This window comes from Tiliqua scincoides, chromosome 2 (genome assembly GCF_035046505.1).
Source record: "Tiliqua scincoides isolate rTilSci1 chromosome 2, rTilSci1.hap2, whole genome shotgun sequence".
Classification (NCBI taxonomy): Eukaryota; Metazoa; Chordata; class Lepidosauria; order Squamata; family Scincidae; genus Tiliqua; species Tiliqua scincoides.
Window position 1 is genome coordinate 116,859,035 of NC_089822.1, and position 18,250 is coordinate 116,877,284.

The window sequence follows — 18,250 nt, forward strand, 5'->3', positions numbered from 1 at the left end:
ATATGAGCTGCTTTAAATAACCAGTGTCAAAGTTTTGCAGTGTGAAAAGGCAGAAGGATGCGTGAGTGAGTGCATGCATGTGCATTTCATAGACATTCTCATACCCCTTGAAAAGCACTCTCCATTTGGGGTGATTTTTTTTCACAAGGCACTCACAAGGCATTAAAAAGTTTAAATTCAGATATCTTTGCACACTAGCACATAGCAATAGGCTTTAAGATATGCAGTATGGTACAGTGATGGGATTTTAATCAATGGTGCTTAAAAAGTCTTTTAATGCACATTTGCATGCAGATCAGAACAGGACTGAAAAAAGAAGCATGGCAATGTCCTTTCAAGTATAAAACAGAGCTCCAAGGCAGCAAGAGACAAGGGGCAATGGCTCCAAACAAACACAAAACATTGGCAAAAGAGTGAAAAGAGAGTGAGTTGTTTTTTTTTTTAACACACATTGAAACAGCAGTTTTGGCATCAGAAAATCAACCATCACAAAAATATTGATGCAGCGCTAGTTGATACACATGGGAGTGGTACTGGCCTGCATTCCCACCTAATGACTTGCCCAGCTGAGTTGATCAGTGGCTTATGCACATGTGTACACATTCTTTTTCAGATCACAGAGCAGTGAGAAGTGGAGAGAAGAGCCTTGTCTCTAGCAACACAACTGTGTCACCCATCTACTAGGTTCATTCCTTGCTTCCAAGTCCTCCTCCCAAGGAATGAGCAATCACCAACCAACTATCCAGAGTACTAGATTATTTCCCTCTTCTTATAAAGATCTGGTTATGGGAACTGAATGCTGTATTTGTATACGGCAACTAGTGATAAACAGAAACCCCACAGCAAAGGTGAAGTCTCTGGTAGGCAAGGAGTCTGCCCCCGACACACATCCCTTACAAGGGGGTTATGAGTGAAGGCTCTGCTACTTATTCCTCCTTCAGAGCCTTCCCTCCTGTTTGTGAGATGAGAACTCTCTCTTCTCTCACACACTGGAGGGAATGCCAATTCTAAAGGGATGCCTAACATAGACAGTTTTTGTAAGGCAAAGCAGCTCCACACACAGAGCCTTCTATCACATCTCTATGACAGCAGGGAATGGATTCATGGTACATGGTTCAGAATGAAAGCAGAGGCATATGTGAACAGCCAACAAGTTGCTTTTCTTCTCTGCTTTAATTCCAATTCATTCAAGAGAAGAAGGAAAAGCACACACAGAAAAAAGGCAGCTACAGGAAGATTAGACTCCTGAAAATTACCAGAGGCATGCAGCTTGTGGCAGGAAAAACCCTTTGGGCAAAACAAAATCCCAGTATCTCTCTGCCCACTTTACCCAGGCACCTACTTGCCAAAGCTTTCTCATTGTCTTGTTCCAGTGCCTCAAAGTCAAAGGCCTTGCCCATCTCTGCAACAATCTCGGCACTAATGTGAGTGGGAAGCGTGTGGGTCTCAGGTGGGTGTGTGAAGTAGCTGATCTTCCCACTAGGAGAGAGAAAGCACCACACAGAAAAGAGTCTTTACAAGGAAAGTTATTTACCCCCATTTCATTTCTGATCCACCTCTCTCCACCTAAGATTTGGTGAGAACCAGTGGGCCTCCAAGATCAGACAGGCCTCTTGCAAGAGACTAAAGTATTCTTCATTAATGTCTCTTTAAAAAAATAAATAAATCTTGTCCTCCACTCACCTCATCCAGTCGCTTAGCACTGCTTTGGCTGCCTTCTCATGGTCAGGTATTCCTCCTTTCTTTAGCTTGCCTTGCCGTCTGCCCAACTGAGCCAGGAACTCCATGGTGTCCCGGAAATCTGGCACACCATAATGCTGCAGAATCTGGGAGGGGACAGGGAAAAGGAGACTGTACTCAGTTCCTTTTCCCTTCAGAAGAGAAGATCTGCTGCTGGGGGGGGTGGCTCCATTAATGATATTCTAATTATTCTCCTTGCTTACTCAGCTTTTATTAAAAAAACAACCACCACCGCCACCAGAGCCTCCATCCCTTTTCCTTATGGAAATATAAAGGAACGCATGAAAACATTTTTGACCCACTTGCCCAATAAGAGTAAACCTGTACTTGCCTTGCATGTCTGACCAATGACTGCAGAAGTCCTGAGATGACTGATAAGGACTTGGTTCTAACTGACTTACTATACCCTCACTAACAGCCCAATCCTATGTTTGTTTACTCCGAAATTGCACTGAAATCAATGAGGCTTACACTCAGAAAACTGTATACAGGATTGCAGCTTAATTGTTGGCCGGATAGGTTATTTATATGGATTAAGCAGGGCAACTACCTTGACACTAGAGCTACAAGCCCTAGTCAATTTCATAAATCAGATTAAGACTGCAATCCTAACCTCACTTTCCTGGGAGTAAGTCTCATTGAACACAACAGGACTTACTTCTGAGTAGACCTGGTTAGGATTGTGCCCTAAATCAACTACGAAACCATTGATGGTCCAAAAAGAACCCCCAATTAATAAGCTAACAGTGGATTATCTATTTTTAATTATTGTTAATATAAGCACTTACAAAATCCTAAAAAGATGCCAACCACTCATAAAGAGGCTTAAAATTAGTTGATTAGTCAACTATTGGCCCAATCCTATCCAACTTTCCAATGCTGATGCAGCCGCAGTGCAGCCCCATGATAAGGGAACAAACATTTCCTTACCTTGAGGCGGCTTCTGTGACTGCCTCCCCCACTGCAGGTTGGCATGGATAGGATTGGGCCCTAAATCTATTTTAATTGGATGACAATCCTACTTGTCACTGGACTAGGGTAAGACTATCACCAATTACTCCAACATTAATTGATTTAGGGCACAATCATAAAGCACCCTTGGGCTGGTGCAACCCAGGAGGGTTGCATATGTGCCGTAAAGAACGTTTGCGCTTCCTCAGGAGCAAGCTGTGCCAGCAAGCTGCATCCAGCTTCCGCACCAGCTTGCCCGAGGTAGGTTGTGTCAGCAGAGCTTGGCCGAGCTTGGAGGTGTTCTGGGGCAGGGGGAGGGTGGGTTGAGGGTGGTCCCGCAGGGAGCAGGAGGTGGAGCTGGGACTTGGCTGTTATGCTGGATCCCAACCCCGTTCCCCAAGCAGCGCGGAGTGGCTGAAAGCCACTTATGCCACCTCTGGAGATGGCGCAAGTCTGAGGAGACCCATTGGGGCTGCAGTAGTTTACCCTGGGGTAAGGGGAAGAGTTGCCTCCAGCTGAGCCACTTTGGGCAACTATCTTGCACTGGATACAGTGCAAGCCTCCTGAGCTGCCTATTCCAGTGCAAGATAGGATTGCGCTGCACATCATATAACTGCAAATTAATAGATTTAATGATAGAAACAAACTTTGTTTCTAAGACGGGCATGCATCTGATCAGGACCATCTCAGAACAGGCATTCCCTCTTGTGTAGAAGAGAAGCAGCAAAACTCTTCTGAGACAAGGGTTGCCACATGGTTTTTGTAAGTCTTGTAATTTTTTATATACAGAATGAGTGAGTGTTAAAGGTAGTAGAATCATAATAATCTTTATACGCCCCATTAACAACAACCCAGCAAGAAGTATTGCTGGTAGGGTAATGATTTCTTATAATTTCATCCAACTATGTCCGGTTATAAGATTAAACAGAGCCTAAAATTATCCTTAATAATTATCCTTAACTACAGAACATAAAGTAAGAGAAAAATAGTAAATTAGATCTGAAACCAAAAATATCAATCTTTCATTAGCTAACAAATTTCCACACCATAAAAAAGCTTCAAGCACTATACCATAGTTTAACACCACCATCACAAATTTCAAGACTTCAATTTCTCAAGTGAGCAGTCATTTAAGAGAAACTTTATTTTGGCCATATCGGAAAGACCATCCTTATTAACCAGGATGGGCATCAAATAGGTGAAATGGGCACTGTTATACCGTGGACAAGAGAGGAGTATGTGCGAAAGAGATTCAACTGACCCCCCCCCCCATTAGAAGGGCAGAGACGATCTTGGTAGGGAATCTTTTGATATCTCCCAGCTGTCACCCTTGAGGGAATAATGTTGAACCTTGCCAGGGTTATAGTGTGTCGCTCTCTAGGGTCTATCAATGAGGAAAGGTAGGTTGCCATTTTCCCAAACTGGAATGGGATAGAATGATTTAAGAGGGAGCAGACCTTCACTGCCAGTCCACACAGACTTTAGAATTCAGTATCCAGCAATCTAACTGCAATCCTCCGGTAAGCCTTGGAGTATGTTCAGATAGTCTAGTGAGATCCCTATTGACTCAATTTTTTCCCTTATGAAGCTTGACCATGTAGAAGGGTTGAGCTTGCCAAACATCAAGTAAACCAGACTTTGTGGCACAGAATTGTAACATATGTGCAACCAGTATCAAATGGACAATAGCCAGGCTCTGGTTAGCAGGAGTTTGTGCTGTTTCCAAGCATGTGGCAGCATAGGGAACACACCTACGCAACACCAAAATTACCCTAAGAAATTTTACCTGGACTCGCTCCAAGTCATGGTTTGCTGCTCTAATCCAAATTGAAATACCATATAATAGTTGCATAATTGGTTTTAGCGTTAAAGATCTTTAACTGCCGCGGGGATGAAACAGTTACCCTTCCTATGGAAAAACCTAAGAATAGCTTGGGAAGTGGCATGGGCTAAATTAACTGCAAATTTGCAATGAGTGCACCAAGATAAGTTATGTTGAAAGTGTATCCCCAAATATTTAAAACTCTTGACAAGTTCAATTTTATCGTCATTCCATGTGAGTGGACTCCAGAATTTAGAGAATATTAATATCTTAGTCTTCTGGGTATTTAATTCCAATTTATTTTTGGATAGTCAAAGCTTCTATTTAATAGTCGTTTGAGGCCAATTCGCATTTGAGAAATCAACACAGCGTTGTCTACATATAGTAGGATGGGAATATGGATTGAACCTAGCTTGGGACAGTACCCATCAGCTTGAAGAAGGAAGGGGGGTTAAAGCTAGTAGTTGAATCTCTCTACAACTGTCTCTGATTAACTGGAAAAGGAAAATTCACTCTTTTGGCTCAGATTTCATCTAGACACACTATCTCCTGGGTTATCATCACAAGCATAAATGAAATCCTTCTGTTCAACCCTGCTGAAACCCACCAGAAGCATTTGAGAGAAACCTAGGATTCCTGACCCAACTACACAAGTGTCTATGTCAGCATCACAACTTTCTCTCACCTCCTCCCAGAAATAACAGTTACCTGCTGCTTGTTGCATCGCTTCAGGATAGCCTCCACAGGTGTCACGGGGTCAACCAACTGCTCTATCTTGATACAGTTTCGTAAGATCATGGCAGCATCTGAGGTGGGAGAAGCCATGACAATCCCTGGACAGTCCAAGAGTTTGATGTGTTTGTCCAGCTGCACCTCCTGCAGGCACCTGACAGATTGGAGGTCAAGACAGAGGAGAGTGGATGAAAAAGAAGTTGTTCTCCTATTATGACGTCTGCCCCCGGCCCCTTAAGGTGATCCACTAAAGCACTGTGCTGAAATCCTTTGTGCTTTGACATTAGAAAATCTGGAGCAAAAAGGCAGCTTCCACGCTCTCTTGTTGCATCCTGCATTTCCTCTAAGGCAGTGGTTCTCAGACTTTGAAGGAGCTTTACTCCCTCAGTAAGTCTTTGCAGGGGAGGGGCAAGGGCAGCAACGTGATCCCCAGGATTGCAGCATTCAAGGGGGTGAAGGGGGTGCTTGCACTTACATTTAAGTAGTTAGGGCTGCTGGAGGAGGTTCGGGGAGCCCTGCGTAGGGCTCCCTGAGGCTTAGAATGTTCAAACAGAGTGATCGCAAAGCACTTTCAGTTTCCAGGAGGTGCTTTGCAATCACTCATCCATTTTTCCAGGAAGTACTACTACTGGCAAGGGAGGGCACCAGAATGAGGTTATCTGGTGTGCTCCCTGGGGCATTTGGTGGGCCGCTGTGAGATACAGGAAGCTGGACTAGATGGGCCTATGGCCTGATCCAGCGGGGCTGTTCTTATGTTCTTGGCCCGTCAGCATATCAGACTTGGTTATTAATTTTATCTATCTAATCAGAGTCCACCAAAAACTACATGCCCTCCTGACATGCTCAAAGCCTACTGACTCCTCAATACATCACCAACATTTCACATTTGGGAGATGTTCTGCATCTTCTGCAATTTCCCTAGAGGTAATGACCACTGGTAAATAGCATTTTATTAAAATTCTCTATTGTGCTGTGTCTAAAAAGAGTAGTTCTGACTGGTCATTTTCAGAATACTAGTCAGCCCTCCGTATCCGCTGATTCAGGATGCACGGATTTCACTACCCACGGGTCCTGAACCCCGTAGAGTTGGCCGGACCTGGACCCTCTGGTCGCCTCCAAAGGGTGTTCTAAGGCCTCCAGAAGACCTTAAAAGGTCACTTCTGGTTTATTGTAAAAACCAGAAGTGATGTTTAAAGGACTTAAAAGGCCTTCAGAAGGACAGGGAGGGCTTCCTCAGCCTTCCAAATCTGTTCTACACCTGTGCCACTCAACAAAAATATAGAGACCCCAGAACCAAATGTGACAGCTACAGACAGTCCCCAAAAGGTGGCCACATTAAGAGGGAGAAGCTGCCACCAAGATGCCAGAGAGATGAGCCTGAGTCTCTTTGACTGCCTGCTCCAACCTGCAGAAAAGGATGCGACGTACTTGGTGACACCAGGAGTAGCACCAATGTTGCAGGCCCGGCTTCTCTTCAAGCTGTTGATCAAGCTGCTTTTGCCAACGTTAGGGAAGCCTGGGGTCAAGGAAGCAGAAAAAGGGTACTTACAGCCAGAGCCCTGCCATCTGGAGAAGGTTCCCATGCCAGATAAATCATTTCCATGGTGAGCACCCTGCAGGAAGCAGCAGCTTCTCTCTTCCACCCCCTAAATTACAAATAATGCAGCACAGAATGGCAGGATGAAACCTCTCTTCCCTTACCCTCTACTGATAAAGAACTGGGTGAAGCGTCCAGTTGTATGGTCAGCTCTACAAGCCCAAGCACAGGGTGTTCTTCCTTACTGCCCTGCCAGCTAACTCCTTTCCATTATTCAAATCAGCTGCAGTGGTCCATGAGGGCACCTTTCCTTGACCTCAGCAAAGAAAGATGCAACTGCCAGGAAGCCTCAGCATCCTTGACACCAAAGACAAATGACTGGCAGCAATCAGAAGAAAGACTTCTAAGGTTTATGGTTCAGCAGGGCTGATAGGCACTGTCATGGCTTCCTAGCCAGACACTCTGGTGCACATACAACATGAACTGATGACAAGGACATAGTACTACCAAATTCAGTGTAGAACAGGGCTCTTTGCCTTCAACAATTGCAACATGTGAAGAAGAATCATACTGGGCTGCAACTGCCAGATTTGCCAAGCCTACCATCTGTCTAAAGTCTCTATGGGGGCCTGAGCTCACACACTGCCCAAACTCTTCTTTCACATGTGCCATTTGTGATTGGCACCTTGTTCCCCAACTGGGACTTCCTCCTTTGTCTGGATCTCAGCTCAGCTCTGTGTGCCTGGCTTGCACCCTCTAGAAACAGAGAAAGGATAGAGAATTTGGGCAAAGGTCCAAGACTGACAGAGCGAGGGGAAAAAATACATTTTCCTCCACTGGGGACAGTTGCTAAGAGTCTCACTCAGGGATTGAAATTCTCCTCACAAAAGAGGATACACATTTGCGAAGCAGCACACAGGTGGTTTTTCAGAAGCAGGACCCAGTATTTACCTCAAGATTGGGAAAGATACCAAAATGCCTTAGATTTTATGCAAGCTCTGAGGGGGAATGAGGACAGGGCCAGGATTGCTTGGCATGAACAATCTGATTCCCTGCTTTCACTCACACCCTAGCATTCTTAGAGGCTCTTCTGGGCAACAGGGCTGGCTTAAGAACATTTCTAACTACTTCCCGTATTCTCCCCTACTCACAATAGGAGCAGCCTACTCACCTACAACCCCAACACTGATAGTAGTTCTGATGTTCTGGTTCCGGCAGTAGTTAGCCAGTACCTTCATGAGGCAGTCAGCCCCCACACAGGCCCCACTGCTAAGCAAGTCACTTGTGGCCTGAGCTACTGGGACATGGCTCTGTTGCTGAAGGAGAAAGAGAGAGACAATGAGTAAATCAGCTCCTTAAGTGCTGTCACCTTCTAAGCCCCAATTCCTTGTTACTGCAGAAGGCACAGACTAAAGAACCCTCTGATGCCAGAAGGCTGCTTCTATTCCTCTTCCTCTGAAACTAGTATTCCTTCTATAAAAAGAAAGGCCTTGGATCTCATCACTTGGAGATCAGCAACTGGGAAGTCCTCAGCTCAGATTCACTCACCTGAAAAGTACCGTCTGCCCCCTCCCCTAACTGCCAGTTTTAAGGCAAAAGTAGTATGAAGAAAATTGAATGTGTAGCAAAAGAACTTGCAGGTGATCATTTTATAAGGAGAGGCGGCTAAAGCCCTTACTTTACTCTCAAAATGACCCTTCAGGAAAGACGGTTGCTAAACAGGGCTGTAGTCATTTGCTGCACTTGCAGTCCCAGTACTACCTACCAGGTTTTTGCTCTGCTGCTGAGTGGAGGCTTTAAAAGCCACTGTGGGGAATTCATTCCTCAGGTACTTCAGCCACTTTGCTACAACCTCTTTGGACACCAGATCTAGAACAAGAGAGTCAATTTAAGAATTCCCAACAAATTTTCAATGCAGATTGCTCACATACAATATCATTAGGACTATATGTATTATCTGTGTCCAAGCAGTTATGCAGGCCCAAACTGAGCCAAAGCAGCAACAAATTCTGCTGCCATCACTCCCTGCCACCACCTCACCTTCTCCACTGTTGTCACGTCCTTTAAACTGGTTGGGCAGAGAGGATTCTCACAGCAGGGAGAATACAGCACATCCAAATTCATAATTCCTAAAGACCTCATTTTCTTAGAACCCAACATTGCTGGTCTTCACTCTTACCTATTTTGTTTAAAACCAGTACCAGTTTCTTGTTAGCTCCAGCCTGAACCACGGCCTGTTCCACCTGGGGACAACGACAGCCTTGGGGGTCCCGAGCATCCAGGACTTCCAACACCACATCAGCCGCTTCAATCACCTGAAGAGAGAGGGCACAAGGCAGATATTCCACTTGATGGAAGCAGCTCTGTGTCCCACTCAGAGCCCAAAACAACTTTACAGATGCAGATGCATCTTTCGTTGCCCTGGCCATCCTGTTTCCCCACTGACCTTTCGGAACTCCTTACAGTAGGCTTTGCAAGAGCTGTCTCTCTCAGAGATGGAATGTTTGGCCAGTTGCTTCAGATTCATCTCCTGAGGAGGAGAAAGCAGAAAAACATGTGCGTGGGTGTTCTCATATACACATACATGTACACACAGAGAAACAGAGAACTTAGGGGAAAGTCTCCCTAAAGTAATAGGTTGGTCTCCAACAGTATAATCCTAAATTTAGTTTACTCAGAACTAAACCCCACTGAGTTACATAACACTTATTCCCTAATAACAATGTTTAGAATTGCAGCCTAAGTGGAGAAAGTCAGCCACTGCTATAGAGTAAGTGTCCTTAATTTAATGATCCAGTAATATAGTAAGATAAGTTCTGCTTATTAGCTCAGTTACTTTACAAGTACTATTAATAACATTAAACACTAAAAAACCAACACATCATAGAAACATCAAATTAATGGCTTTTGAAACCTTCTAGAGGTTATCTAGATATCCAGCCTTCTAGAAGGCTATCTAGATAGATTGACATATAAGGAAAAGGAAGGAAGAGAGCAGTAAAGAGGAAGTAAAAATCTCAGCAAACTGATGCAAACCTGGGAAAAATAGATCAGGCCTAGGTTTAGATACTTCAATCTTATGAAAGGGCTCCTAGATCTCTTTGCTTCCACAAGGCCAGTGTGTTCCCTTCCCATCCCATCCCCAAGATATCTCATTATGTCTATGCAAATATTCCAAAAACCCAAAAAATCCAAAACCCTGAAACACTTCTGGTCTCAAGCACTTCGGATAAGGGATATTCAACTTGTATAAGTAAGTTTCCTCCCTACCTACCTGTCCCTGAAGAGGTTCTCAAGATATTTTATTTATTTATTTAAGAAATTTATATCCCGCCTTTCCCATGCCAAAGTAAATGCCCAAGGCGGCTTACAAAGCTTTATACTAAAATACAAAGTATCAAAACAGGTAAAAAGAAAATCATCAAGCAAGGCATTAAAACATTAATTTTAACATTACATAGTGAAACATAAATCAAAACAGAGCAAAGGGCGCAATCCTAACCCACTTTCCAGCACTGACATAAGGGCAATGCAACTCCAAGGTAAGGGAACAAACATTGTCTTACCTCGAGGAGGCCTCCATGACTGCCCCCCAGCTGCAGGATGCAGCACATGCCCCATTGGCACTGCTATGCCAGTGCTAGAAAGTTGTTTAGGATTGCATTCAAAATCTAACAAATATAATTGGGCCAATGGGGAACAAATTAGTCCAGGGAAGCAATCAAGTCACAACCATATTTCAGAGGCACAGAGGGCAAATATCCACTCAGCAACCAAATGCCAGACAAAACAGGTATGCTTTGAGCCCTCGCCAAAAAGACATGTGGGAGAAAGTAGTTCTCAGTTCCCCTGAAAGGGAATTCCATAGTTGTGGTGCCATTACAGAGAAGGTTCACCCCTGAGCTGCCACCCCTCTCACTTGGGACAGAGGTGGCACGTGTAGAAGAGCCCTTGAGATGACCTAGGAGAGGGAGTTTACATCAGTTAAAAATGCAATAATGAAATAATCAAAAATATCACTGAGAGACCAATTGACAAAGCAGGGGAAAAAAGACACCTATAGGGGTATTAATTTAACTGAAATGCCTACTCAGACAAACCAGTAAACAGTCACCATTGAGGGGGCCAAGCAGGTCTTCAGGAGGAGTTCCAAAGCCTGGATGCTGCAACTGGCCATGTCATGTGTATACCCCCATGCATCTCAGAGAAAGGGACAAAATGGAGCAGGGTCTCTGATGCTGAATGCAGCGAGTGGGCAGATTCATATGAGGAAAAACAGTCCCTGGATACACACTGTTAACCAATGAAGATGGTACAAAATGGGAGTTTACATGCTCCCAGGCACCACCCCAAATAAGAACCTATGTAGTGGCTTTCCATAACAACTGAAGCTTCTGGATGCTTTTCAAAGGGTAGCCTCACATAAGAACATTGCAATACAGCAATCTAATCTAGCTGTGGTTACGGCATGTGTTACACTGTACAGATATGCCTTTCTCAGAACAGGGCATAGTTGGGGGCCATCGGGCACATCAGCCAAAGTCTGCAAAGGTGCTCAAGGCCACAAATATCACCTGAGCATCTAGGAGTCAAGCTGGGACCAGGAGCACTCCCAAACTGTGATCATCCAAGAGGGAGTATTACAACATCCAGAAGAGGTTGCACACCCATATATGAGTTGGCTTTCCAACTGCTAGTAAAATCTCTGTTTCCTAATTCAGTAATAAACTTGCTTGGATTAAGTCTCAGTTTACTAGCCCCAAATTCAATCCATCACATACACGGTTGGGAGTAGCAACAAAGGCAAAGTTTATGCGGGGGAAACAGGGACATGTTGTCCCTTATGATGTCTGAAAGAAAAATAACAGTATTCATGTTCCCATCCTAAACCAAAGTGAGCCCAAGGGAAACTTTCTATGCACTGAATGCTTTTTGTACATATTGATGATAACAATGATGAAAATAAAGAAACACTCTGAAAAGCATATTGAACCCCTGCTAACTGGGTAAGAGGCACGTTTTCAAGTGGGTGCTCCTCTTTTACTTAGCAGGGGGAGAGTAACTGGCCCTACTCACTCCTGCAGGGTCTTTTCTAGCGGCTATCTGCTGGTGGTTCTTTTTGCATCTTTTTAGATTGTGAGCCCTTTTGGGACAGGGAGCCATTACTTATTCGATTTTCTTTGTAATTTGCTTGGTGAACACTTCGTTAAAAAATGGTATATAAATATTGTTAATAATAACAACATGTGAAAAGAGACTTTCATTTAAGCTACCACAGAGGCCCTGCAAGTGCTCCCCTGACCCCTCCTCCATTACTGCCTATGCCAGACAGCATCTAAAAAATCACCTAAGGGAAACCTAGAGAAAAGGAGGAAAGCTGCTCCGTTATCTCAGTTCAAATAAGGTGGCCAGTTTCTTGCTTGCTGCTAAAAGTGTCTGGCATCTCTCTCTCACTGCCATTCTACCACTTCCATCTGCAGCCATGGCAAGTTCAAGACTTTGCCCTCTCCACCATGACTTGGTCCACGGTCCTGGGGCCCCTGAGTAACACCAGATTTTGGGCAACCCAGTCTGCAGCATAAACACACAAAACAGCCAGAGGGAAGTGGGGTGTGTGTGGGGGGGTGAGAGACAGACATGTAGCACTGACACTAGTGCAACAAAAAAAGTCATACCAGTGAAGAGAAAGACTTGCATTAAGGTCTCAGAGCCCAATCCTGAGCTCTTACCACAGGTCCTCCGCCAGTGATGAATGTTGTAAATGTGCCATAAGGCACTTCTGAAGCCCTCAGTGCTGGCCCAGCACTGGAGCTAGCGCTGGTGGAATATCGGTGCTCCACCGCTCAGCAGTCATGCAGACCGCCGGGTGGTGGAGAGGTAGGTGGGGGTGTGGGGGGAGGCGGGGGGGGAGGCATTCCAGGGCAGGGATGAGGCGTGCCGGGGAGGGAGAGGGGCAGAAGGGAGGCAGAACCGGTGGAGCCCAGCTCCACTGGATCCTAAGCTCTGTGTCGGGCTGCACAGCCCAACACAGAGGCTCTTGATTCTTCGGCAGCCCAAGGGCTGCCGCAGAATCAAGCAGCACCACTGCGGGGCTACTTCCCTTACCCAGGGGAAGGGGACTGCCCCCTTTCCCTGAGGAGCCACCAGCGGCTGCCCTGTTGCACACAGGATGCTGCAGCAGCCATTTTGGCACCGCAGCAGTCCTGGCGCAACTGGCAGCTCAGGGTTGGGCTGCCCGTCCTCAACCCAGCAACTGTTTATTTAATCTGCAACCTGACATTCTTCCACCAAAGAACTTAGTGGCATGTAAGAGATTCTCAACTATTATTATTATTATTAACAGTATTTATACACCGTTTTTCAACAAAAAGTTCACAAAGTGGTTTACAGAGAAAAATCATATAACTAATGGCTTCCTGTCGCAATAGGGCTCACAATCTAAAAAGATGGAAAAGAACACCAGCAGACAGCCACTAGAAAAGACACTGCTGGGGTGAGGAGGGCCAGTTCCTCTCCCCCTGCTAAAAGAGGAGCACCTACTTGAAAAAGTGCCTCTTACTCAGTTAGCAGGGGTTCAACTACTCATCCAGCCAGGCACTGGCCAGATCTAGACCTGCTTCACCAACAAAATGGTTAAGCTGTGGGCTCTCAGACCATGTCCTAAGAATGTGACTTGCTTGGTTTCAGGCCCCTATTTGTAAAACTGCATTAACAATTACCGACGTGGACCTATGTTGTAAAGATAAGGCTGGTGGGGTTCTTTGTTCACTAACTAAGGAGTATTGTATAAAATTATGATCAATACAAACAAGAAACTAAACCTGAGATTTCTGCAGGCTATGTTGTACCCTCTACTTAAAACTGTTTACAGTTCCTTAGAAAAACAAAACTCAGAACCTGTTCTGACTACACACTAATGTAGAAAAACTAGGTAAAGATTTTTTTTTTTAACCAACAACCAAATCATCTCCACTCAAAGGTGTGAACCTGTGGCTTCCAGCTAGGACTCATTCATCTTACAGAGTCTCCAAAAAGCAGGAGGATTGCAAAGTCACGTATAGAGAGCTGCATGACCACACCAGGGATACAGCTGTCAACTTAGAAACACAAGTTAAGAAGATCTTCATCTATAGCATCATTACCTTCTGTTCAAAATTCTGCTGCCTGCGCAAGGCATCCTTCTGCAGCCCTTCCAGGCTCCGGAACCGTCCAATTTCCTTCTGCCGAGCAACTTCTCGTCGTTCCAGCAGTTCTGTAACCTGGTTGAGATGTGCAAAAGATTACATTACAGGGGATGTGACTCGCCTCGCAGGAAAGAAACCCTTCTCACTGACACATACCACATGGAATGAAATGTTGGCACTGGATCTCTTGACCCAGAGTTGGAAAATGAAATCAGGACTGCTAAAAGCCAGCCCCAGCTCTATCGCCCTGTGCAGGTTTTCCCGTGTCTTACTCTCACCCTTTTCTCTTTTAACGCTGCTTCCTTCTTTGTGTGCTCTTTGAAGTGTGACAGCTGAGGCACTCCTGGGTCTTTTTTTCCACGAGACTTTGCATCCCTTTTCTGTGAAAGTCAGGGAAGATACAGCAACAACAGCACTGAACAGGACTTGGCATCAGGCATGAGACTACATAAATTCATCTCAGCCACACAGCCAATAGAAATAAAATGTTACTTGCTCTTCCACTGTATGTCACTGGCTCCCTCACCTTTTTCCCAGGCCTAGGAACAGAGCTCTCCCCAACCCCTTTGTGTTTCCATACCTGCAAACTGTAATCTGACTTGTAACTCAAGTGCTGCTTACTCCACAAGCTCAATGTTCTCTCTTCCAACTCTTTTCTTCACCCACCACCATCTGCCTTCCTATAAAACAGATCTCACTAAAATTACTGATAATCTCCTCACTGCCAAATCCAAGATTTGAAATCTACGTGTCTTCATCCTATTTCACTTCACTTTCCTGGTACCTTTGATATAAAGGACCATTCTTTCTGCCTCCACCCACCCAAGGCCAAACTGCACATTACGTTGTGTGCCATTCTCTGGGGGCCTTATCTGAACTGGGACCATGACAGAGGCAAAAGGATAAAATCCCAATTCCCCACAGTGAAGCCGCAGTATGAATCAGGCCTCCTTCCTACATACATAGCTCCTATGTAGAAAAGGGGAGAAAAACAACAACAAATACCTCCAATGATACACTTACAGCCCAATCTTATACAGCTTTCCAGTGCTGATGCAACTGCACCAGCAGAGTGCACACTGTGGTAGTGGGGCTTTCACAGAGGCCTCCTCAAAGTAAGGGAACATTTGACGCCTTAACTGAGGGCTACATTGGGGTTGCACTAGCACTGGAATGTTGAACAGGATTGGGTCCTTAATGCAACATGCAGTTTGATCCTAGAAAAAAGGATTTCACTCTGTTTATGAAAGAGGTGAAAACGTTTGGTAGAGTCCACCTCTGCTCACCTTGCCATGTTTGGGTCTCTTCCCAGATTTTTTCTGCTCTGAGAAAGGAAGAAAAAGAAATCAGAGTGAAAGCAAACCCCAGCTTACATTTGGAATTAAGACTGAAATTCTTATCAGACTGGAATCAGTGTTTGATACACAAACCAATCAGGGACTTACTGTGCCGGGTCATTGTGTCAAATCAAGAGAGAGCAGGATGTGCTTTACTGTCCAACCCTAAATTCAGCAGCCACTTGAGAAACTTCTCAGTTACTCCCTTTTATGTATAACAAGCCCTGGAAAAGAATGTAAATGTAATTGCCCCTTTCTAAAACCAGAGATCTGAACATAAGATTGGGGAATAAGAACTGTGGGAATCCAATCCAATTCTCCTTACTGGAGAAGAACTGACAAAATAATATACTAACCCCAGACCAAAAGACACATAAATCTATTTGAGGAAAACCACTCAGGGCCTGAATAACCTTTCAGGGTAAGAATTATCTACCTCCCACAAAGGTATCTCAGGACCAGTTGAGAAAGGAAGCAGAATCAAGTGGGTAAAAAAGCCTGGACTGTACCACTTCAGGCTACTAATCGGACCAAATGTTTGAACAGTCCCCTACATACAGAACTAACATGTCAAAAGAAGGTTCCGTTGAGGTCTCTCCTTGGTATACTCTGGGCACAAGCCTAACCAGGTCTACTCAGAAGTAAGTCCTATTGTGTTCAATGGGACTTACTCCCAGGAAAGTGAGGTGAGGACTGCAGCTTCTGTTGATCTGCAGGAAGGCTTCTTTCCCCCGTGGGAGATCACCGAGACATGACACAGCCCACCCGTGCTCTGAAGTGGTCCAATCCAGGCAGGGCTTCCCCACTTGAGTCTGTGAAGCGCGCCCTGCACCCCGCCCCGATCGCGGCCGCGACCCCCCTCTTCTGACAGCCGCCCCTTCTCGCTTACCCTCCCCCAAGACGTCCCACCTCCGCAGAGTCCGCAGCTGCTTTGGCAAACACGTGGGGCTTCCTGGTGCTGACACGTGGCTTCCTGCGCGTCCCCGAAAGGGGCGGGTTGCGTGGCGTGTGACTCTGCCTGGGAGGTGCCGAGCGCTGGCCGCCTGCGAGCGCCTCCGTCCGTCGCTGCGTGTGCGCGGACGTGGCTTTGGTTTTCTTGGAGCCGCAGCCAAGCAAGCAGGACGGAGGTGTGTGCCTGCGTAGGGATGCCTGGCAATCCAATTCTAGCCACACTTTCCTGGGAGCAAGCCCCATCGACACCAGTGGGATTTACTTCTGAGTAGACATGCAGAGGATTGGGCTGGGGGTCTGCATGCCCGCAAATGTGTGCGGCGTCCCGCTTTCACCAGCTCTCCAGGCCAGCGATTTTCAAGCTTTTTTGTCTCATGGCACACTGACGAGGTACTAAAATTGTCAGGGCACACCATCAGTTTTTGGACGGTTGACAAGGCACACCATGCTGATGGTGGGGGGCTCATATCCCCAATGGTCCTATTAATAAAATGACCCTGCACCAAACTCCTGCGGCACACCTGGGGACCATTCGCGGCACACCAGTGTGCCACGGCAAAGTGGTTGGAAATGGCTACTGCAGGCAGTAGGCAAGGGAAGTGACTCGGGGCCCAGTCCTATCCACCCTTCCAGCACTGATGCAGCTGCAGTGCAGCCCTGAGGCACAAGCACCAGTGTTCCCTTGCATTAAGGAGGCCTCTGGGGCTGCATCCTCACCAAAGGGTGCTGGGCGCATCCAGTTGGTACAGCTGCATCAGTGCTGCCTGGAAAACTGGACAGGATTGTGCCCTTCGTCTGCAAAACTACAGGCGTGGGGAATGTAGGCCTGGTGGGGTTTGGAATGTGAACCTGAGCGCACAAGCATTCCTCCCAGGAGGTTAACGCCCCACACTGCAGATCTGCACTCCTGAGATGAGATCGCCCGGGGCACATGATATCGGGCTGTGGGTCCATGGGAATGGACAGCAGAATCAGGAAACTGGGTGTCAGACAGCTACTGTGCATGACAGAAAAACAGCAAAAAGTACATCCCTGTATGCCCCTGTGGATTGAGCGCAAAGGAAGCCATGAAGGATCTAAAAGTACAAGTAAAAAGCAAGGCAAGAAACAGAAGATTCTCCTTCCTATTACATAGCTGGTAGCAGCAAAAGAATAGTTGTAAAGGTCAGATCCCCTAAACCCCAGTGCTATATAACATGACTAGGGTTTTTCCCCAGCTGGATGAAGACCATTCCTGTGTTGTCCAGGCGCCTGTTCTGCACTGAGCCCCATGAACAAAGGCAATGCAGTGCAGGATGCTTCTGTATTGGGAATTGAGGAAATAAGTGCTTTCCTTCTGTACCAGTCACATGGAAGTTGGCCATCTTTTTTCCCCTGAAAGCCCTCTTGTGTCTTTAAATGACTACTGCTTATGCAGCTATTCACCGGGTTGTCAGGAAGATGCAGCGAGGGGGAGCAGCAGGCTTCACCTCACAAAAGTCTGCTTGCCATGTAGCTATTAAAAGGCATGGGGGGAACGTCTGCAGCACAAGGAAAAATCTGGAAACCTTGTTCACGTAACCATGTTTCCAGGTCAGAGGAGGGTCACATAGTTCCTGTCTTTCGAGACTGAAGGTTGCCTACATTGCATAAAGAAAGTCCACAGTCCAATCTGTGGCTTCTCCAGGTGGGGGCGGGCAAGAACCAGATGCAAGACCCCTAGGCCAGGGATGGACAGATTGTAAGACTGGGATTTTTTTTATTATTAGAATTTTGTGCCAGGGGTGGGCAGGATACCCTTGGAAGTAAAAAATAAAGTGCCTCTGAGTGTATACTGTTTTCATTTCCAGAACTGAGCTCACAGCCTTGTCACACTGACTTTCCCCCAAACAAGCTTTATTTCAGAAGGCTAATGAAAGCAGATCCCTCCCCCCAAATCTACCAGAAAATCCCAAACTACTTTCTACATGCCTAGACAATTCTGAATTATGTGATCCCGTTTGGATTGAGACAGCTT

At 45.9% G+C, this 18,250-nt stretch overlaps 1 protein-coding gene across 1 annotated transcript in view; it reads right to left on the minus strand.

Annotated features, from left to right (window-relative positions):
* GNL3L (G protein nucleolar 3 like) overlaps nucleotides 1-16,269 on the minus strand; it is a 19,459-nt gene extending 3,190 nt beyond the window's left edge. The window contains exons 1-13 of the mRNA XM_066614334.1: nucleotides 16,193-16,269; nucleotides 15,412-15,527; nucleotides 15,253-15,290; nucleotides 14,245-14,346; nucleotides 13,925-14,041; nucleotides 9,229-9,312; nucleotides 8,962-9,097; nucleotides 8,548-8,651; nucleotides 7,954-8,098; nucleotides 6,674-6,761; nucleotides 5,222-5,399; nucleotides 1,684-1,826; nucleotides 1,343-1,479 (exon numbers count right to left, since the gene is read on the minus strand). Of these exons, the coding sequence (XP_066470431.1) occupies nucleotides 1,343-1,479; nucleotides 1,684-1,826; nucleotides 5,222-5,399; nucleotides 6,674-6,761; nucleotides 7,954-8,098; nucleotides 8,548-8,651; nucleotides 8,962-9,097; nucleotides 9,229-9,312; nucleotides 13,925-14,041; nucleotides 14,245-14,346; nucleotides 15,253-15,290; nucleotides 15,412-15,424 (1,285 nt within the window). The 5' untranslated portion in view covers nucleotides 15,425-15,527; nucleotides 16,193-16,269. The remainder of the gene's footprint in view (nucleotides 1-1,342; nucleotides 1,480-1,683; nucleotides 1,827-5,221; nucleotides 5,400-6,673; nucleotides 6,762-7,953; nucleotides 8,099-8,547; nucleotides 8,652-8,961; nucleotides 9,098-9,228; nucleotides 9,313-13,924; nucleotides 14,042-14,244; nucleotides 14,347-15,252; nucleotides 15,291-15,411; nucleotides 15,528-16,192) is intronic.
* Nucleotides 16,270-18,250: the final 1,981 nt, after the last annotated feature.